General features: G+C 53.8%; 1 protein-coding gene across 1 annotated transcript; it reads left to right on the top strand.

Moving 5' to 3' along the window:
- The first annotated feature begins 681 nt into the window (after positions 1–681).
- QBC33DRAFT_347046 (putative cell division control protein 25 protein) lies at positions 682–5,234 on the top strand. The gene is made up of 4 exons (XM_060423805.1): positions 682–1,783; positions 1,872–4,178; positions 4,259–4,475; positions 4,548–5,234. Exons 1-4 carry the CDS (start codon positions 875–877, stop codon positions 4,853–4,855), a joined length of 3,741 nt encoding a protein of 1,246 aa, XP_060285428.1. The 5' UTR covers positions 682–874; the 3' UTR covers positions 4,856–5,234.
- The last annotated feature ends 1,002 nt before the right edge of the window (positions 5,235–6,236 follow it).

Genomic DNA, 6,236 nt, shown 5'->3' on the forward strand with positions numbered 1-6,236 from the left:
CTCTCAGTATTTTGCTACCCGTTATGGTCTCCGTCTTGTTGGCGGACAATGATAGAGTAATTATCTATGACAGGATTAACTGGATAAAAAAGGCCTAAGAAAGGGGGAGTTTTTGTGTACAAGAGCCCTTTTTTACCAAATTTTTCGTTCATTTTTGGTTGGTGACCCTAGCTGCCCCTCCTGATGCACCCGTAGTTTTACACTAGGTACGGATGCGTACGGCCTGCCCAATTGAATTGCCCAGCAATCCGCCTATCCTACCTAAAACTCCCCCGCTTCTATCACCTATCACCTTTTCGAGCTTTGACACAGGGGCCCCCCATCTCCGCCTCTCCTGATTCGAAAAAAAGGAAAGGAAAAACCGAAGAAGGTCGAAGGTTTACAAGGAACGAAGAGCATCCACGACCTACAGCAGCACGAGTAACAAGACAAAAGGAGAGAGGGAAGAGTGCCCGAGCGCGAGCCAGTTGCCGCCCAATAGTTCCCATTCGCTCCTTCCCTGAATTGCGGCCTTTTCACCTATCATTTTCTCTTCCTCTGGACAAGAAGCAACCAGCGAATTGCACCGGTCGTCTCGCCACTTCCTACCCGCCCGCTGACCAGCCCATCCACCACTCATATCGCCCATCGCGATCATCATCCTACCTCGGCCTTCTAGCGCCCAGAACGCCGTGCGACGACCTGGAAAGTAACCCGACTTTGCTGCCGCAGCCATTGACGAGGCCAGTCGAAACGACCATCTCGTCGCATTCCTGCATCTAGACACTCAGATACTACTTGAAGATGATGAGGACGGAACAAGGCTGAGTGGCTGAACCATGACCTAGTTCCCCTCGCCCTTTCCGCTTCAATACAATTTACGACAACTTCAGCCATGCTTATGACACAGTCCGCAGTGTCGGCACTCCAGGGTCAGAATTCCAACGCTTCGTACGACTCTCGCTCCAAGAGATCTGCTGCTGCTGCCGCCGCCGGAGCCTCTTCATCTCCATCCTTCACCTCCGATCCTCTCGATCTTGCAAACCGTTCCCAATTTCTCGACTCCCCCGAACCGGTGTCGTTGGACCGCTCCGACTTCCCCCGTGATCCTAATTCTTACATCCCCTCCGACCAGCAGGTTTCGCTGTCACAGATGAACGGTATTGTGGGTACGGCGCCGCCCGGTACCATGTACGTTCGGGCGTTATACGACTATGAAGCGGACGACAGGACAAGCTTGAGCTTCCACGAGGGAGATATCATCCAGGTTATTACCCAGCTGGAGAGCGGATGGTGGGATGGCGTCATCAACGGAGTCCGAGGCTGGTTTCCAAGCAATTACTGCCAGGCCATTACTAGTTCCGATGAACTCCCCGAACCCGACCAGAACGGCGTCGACGACCACGGCGATGAGGATCCAGAAGATGTCGACGTCTATGATGAGAGCTTTGACGACGATGAGGGTTCTGATCAAGATGACACTTCCGGACTGCCGCTCGAAGGGACCGAGGGGGACAAGTCGAGGGCGGACTTCTGGATACCGCAAGCGACTCCCGATGGCAGACTATTTTATTACAATACCATGACAGGCGAAAGCAGCATGGAGCTACCGCTCGAATCTCCATCGTCAGTCACCGAAACGGGCCCTAGGGACCGCATGAACGTCAACTTCCCTGACAAGACACGGCCGCCTCCCGAGATGATGGCTAGAGGCCTGATGCAAGACGAAGGGGACGAGTCTGACGTCAACTCAGCTTCAGAGCTCGAGGGAGAGTCTATTATGTTGGCGTCACGGAGCGCACTGGTAAGTTGCAACATTACTTGCTCCCAGGGGCCTGGTTGCATCCATCTAGGGCTTTGTTGAGAGTGATGACTTACACACGTCTGTCTAGGCACGCACGCGCCAACAGTATGGCAACGAAGGCATATCTCCTGCCACCTCGATGGATTCGATCAACGGGCAGTCGCCAGCCACAAGGATTGGCCGAAGCGATACTTTCTCAAATACTGGTCTGAGCCAGACGCCTGCCATAGCTGCGGCTACTTCGTTCACCAGCACGACGTTTAACCTCCCGACAGCAGCCACGATACCCCGCTCGTTCTTTGACGATGGGTCCACCCCACCTCTCACATGGAATCGATTGGTGACGAATATGAAGAAGGCCATCGACCGGTACCGCGAGGCCATAGCCACGAGTAACCGGTCTGAATATGTAGCCAGAGCGGAGGATATTTCGGATCATCTCCGCCTGCTCCTCGCCGCCGGTTCTGGCACGACCGACAACCACTCTGGCCAACCTTCAATCATCTCTACTAACAAGGCCCTTTACCCGCATTTCCGAGACATGATGTCCAAGTTCTCCAAGCTTGTCATTTCCTCGCATATTGCCTCTGCAGACTGGCCCAATGCCGAGTCGGTCCAAAAATGTCTTCAGGAGGCAGACGGCGTTCTGCTAGGCGTCTTCAGCTACGTCGATGTCGCCAGGCAGCAACGCGGTGAGGAGATCCCCCGCCTCTTCCCTGGCTTCGTCATCGGGAGTAACGCGGGCGGGAGCTGGCAGAACAATGGGCTAGGGCCTCGTGACCCCATCGCATCCAACTTCTTAGAAGACGACGAGGGAGCGATTGAGCCGACGGCCATCCTCGACGGGAAGCTGCTAGAGAGATTGGACGAGCTCAAGCGAATGCTCGTGTCGAGTATCCGAGAGCTGGACAAGAACCTCGTCGTCACGGACAAGATCATCACGCCTTTCAAGCACGAAGTCGTTGGGAACAACGTCTGTTCCGCGGGCGGAAAGGTGCTGGAAATGTTCAAGCCCTGGATTGCAATGATCGAGTCGATAGATCTATCGTCGCTGGGCAACAGCTTCCAGACCCCACAACTATCCGATTTCAGCACGAACAAGCAGAGCTTGTACGACAACGTCTCAGACCTCCTTTTAGGCTGCCAAGCCGTCGCCGGGCCTCTGGCGGATGAATGGGCTGAAGTTCGTGGCCAGGCGCTGGAGGAAAGGCTGGAATATGTGAGACATTGCGCAAGAGCTCTGGAGACAAACTCGTCCCATATCGGCTTCTCTCTCCAGTTACTCTCGGAGCAAGTACAGATCAATCTGCAACAGCAGCAAAAGCAGCAAGTGGACACTCGCATGAGGGACGATGGCCTCCAACGGGAGCAGCTCAAGAGAGGGGACACAATGCCTTACGAGCGATCGCATCAGCGTGTCGAGTCGCGCGGGCTCATGAGGCCGGCCATGATTGGATCGCAGTCGTTTACTGAGGGCGAGGGGGCTCCCAGGGTCATCAACAAGGGCGATCCTACTAAACTTGCAAAATTCTTTGGCCAAAACCCGTCGCCCATCACACCGATTGCGCCTATCATGGATGACGTGCCCCTCTTCATGCGGCTGGACTACGAGCTCGAGCTCTCCTGGGACCTCAAGTCGCAGCCCCCTGCCATCAAAGGTGGTTCCCTCATGGCTCTGGTAGAGCAGGTGACCCGGCATGACAAACTCGATTCGAACTTTAACAACACCTTCCTTCTCACGTACCGATCGTTCACGACGGCACGCGAGCTGTTTGAGCTCCTGGTGAAGAGGTTCAACATTCAGCCGCCCGAAGGGTTGAGCCAGTCCGACTACGATGCCTGGCGCGTGGGCAAGCAAATCCCCATTCGCCTGCGGGTTGTCAACGTTCTCAGGATGTGGTTCGACGGTTTCTGGTTCGAGGAACCAGGCGAGGAGACGAGGCAGCTGATCCGGGATGTCTACAGCTTTGCAAGGGACACGGTCAAGTCGACGGAAACAGCGGGAGCGGCTCCACTGATGGCTGTTATAGATCAGCGGCTGAGCGGCAAGGAAGTCGGCCGGCGCATGATCCAGACAGTGAATCAGAACACCCCGGCGCCAATCATGCCGAGGAACATGAAGAAACTCAAATTCCTCGACATCGACGTCGTTGAGTTTGCCCGGCAGCTTACCATAATCGAATCCCGGCTGTACGGTAAAATCAAGCTCACTGAATGTCTCAACAAGACGTGGCAGAAGAAGGTTGGCGAGGGCGAGCCGGAGCCCGCGCCCAACGTCAAGGCGCTCATCCTGCACTCGAACCAGATGACCAATTGGGTCGCTGAGATGATTCTTGCGCAGGGCGATGTGAGGAAGCGAGTGGTGGTTATCAAGCACTTTGTTGCAGTTGCCGACGTGAGTACATCTCTCTCTCTCTATATATATATATATATATATATATATCAAGAAAGGCAGTTATATTGACAAGGAAACAGAAATGCCGGACTCTGAACAATTTCTCCACCCTGACTTCTATCATATCAGCGCTGGGCACAGCGCCCATTGCGCGCCTCAAACGGACATGGGACCAGGTTCCCCAGCGCGTCCACGTCAACCTCGAGACCATGCGGAAGTTGATGGCCAGCACAAAGAATTTCGGGGAATACAGGGAAACGCTGCATGCTGCTAACCCACCTTGCATTCCCTTCTTTGGTGAGCAACCTTCCAATGCCACCCCTTTTCGGAAAGACGCGCAGCAATCTAACCGCGTTCGTGCTATTCCAGGTGTCTACTTGACCGACCTCACCTTCATCGAGGACGGCATACCCTCGGTCATCAAGAAGACCAACATGATCAACTTTGCAAAGCGATCAAAGACAGCCGAAGTGATCCGGGATATTCAGCAGTACCAGAACGTCGCATACTCTCTCCAACCGGTCCCAGAGTTGCAAGACTATGTTTTGAGCAACATGCAAGCTGCTGGAGATGTACACGAGATGTACGACAAGAGCTTGCAGATCGAGCCGCGCGAGAGAGAGGACGAAAAGATTGTAAGGTATGTGGAAATGCGCGTGAGCGCGTGGCGCGCATAGCGTCACGTAGAGGTGTCCTATTTGCTGCTTGATCGGCGAGGCCGGGTTTGTCCATCACGCTTCCCTACTCTACACTCCCATGCTCTACACTCATATTCGGGCGTTACAGTACTACTTCGAGGTCATGAGCTAATTCGGGCTGTGTCACAATGCAGGGTCCTGGCAGAATCCGGCTTCCTATGAGCATGACAAACTCCTACACCATCCTCCTCTCACCCGCCAGCCACCCACATAACCGCCGTCCTGCTGCATTTTCTGGACCTGCGCCGAGGTGTGCTCGACAAATTCCAACCTTGGCGAACGAAGTTAATCATGCGACATATTAACACGAAAACGACGACCTTAACGACTCCATTCAACGCAGGCAAGGAAATGCCATCACGGTTAGTGTCGCCTTTAAAAGGTCCGAACCTCGATCCCCAATTCCGGTGCTAGACTGGTTGTGGGGACATCTACCTTGGCGATCGGGGCACCTCTTGCTCTAAAAACCATGCAACAACTATATCTCTACGCGGAAATCGTACCTCTTTCGGCAGAAATCCCCGGAATTGAGGCGCCCAGTTTACTCGGCGATATCGCGTAATATCGCTTCGTTTTACCCCCCGGATTGTCAGGGTGTGGGCACAGTCCACACACTTTATTTCCCAGACCGAGGACGGATTGCACATCAGCATGGGCATGGGCATGGGCATGGGCAAGTTTAGAAAAACGGGTTAGGGCTGCTATTTACTTGGAAAGGCCAGTCCGTCTCGGCAGTCTACAACACTATCTCGACGGAGGTCTCCATGGATGTCGTCTGAAGACATTTGGGACTTCGATATATATATCTATATTGTTTGGTATGACCAGCACCCCACACCGGCCAGGTATCTGTTTGTTTACGCGGCGGGCAATCCCATCGCCCTCTCCCGGATCGAGAACATTTGGATGTGGGACGGGCATTATCAGGTCCAGGGGGGGAAGCAGACAGTGTAGTCGTCGTCGTTATTGTTCTTGTCTGATAGCCCAGGCGAGTGTGTTCTGTTACTTGCTCCCATGTTTCCAAGGCATATGGGATCGTTATGCATGCGGCTGAAAGGCTGATAGATACGGCGCATATGAAATGGAAATGGGATTTCAGATGGCATGCGTTGTCTTTCTGCGCGTGTGGTATTCTAACGATGACCAACATATCTCGACCCATGTGAAGTTCATGTGGTTGGTGCCCTGCGGCTTGTTGGTTCGATTCTGCAGATTCTAAAACTCGAGAGGCATGTCTGCCCCGTCAATGGGCGTATCCCAACCAACAACAACAGCCGAGAAGGACCATTGACTGGGGCAGGTGTTGCACAAAACTGGAGGGCTGCATGCAGCTGGAATATTTCTGGGATAAAGTAGGTCG

The sequence above is a fragment of the Phialemonium atrogriseum genome (assembly GCF_030411735.1).
Source record: "Phialemonium atrogriseum strain 8032-3 unplaced genomic scaffold QBC33scaffold_7, whole genome shotgun sequence".
In the NCBI taxonomy this organism is placed as follows: domain Eukaryota; kingdom Fungi; phylum Ascomycota; class Sordariomycetes; order Cephalothecales; family Cephalothecaceae; genus Phialemonium; species Phialemonium atrogriseum.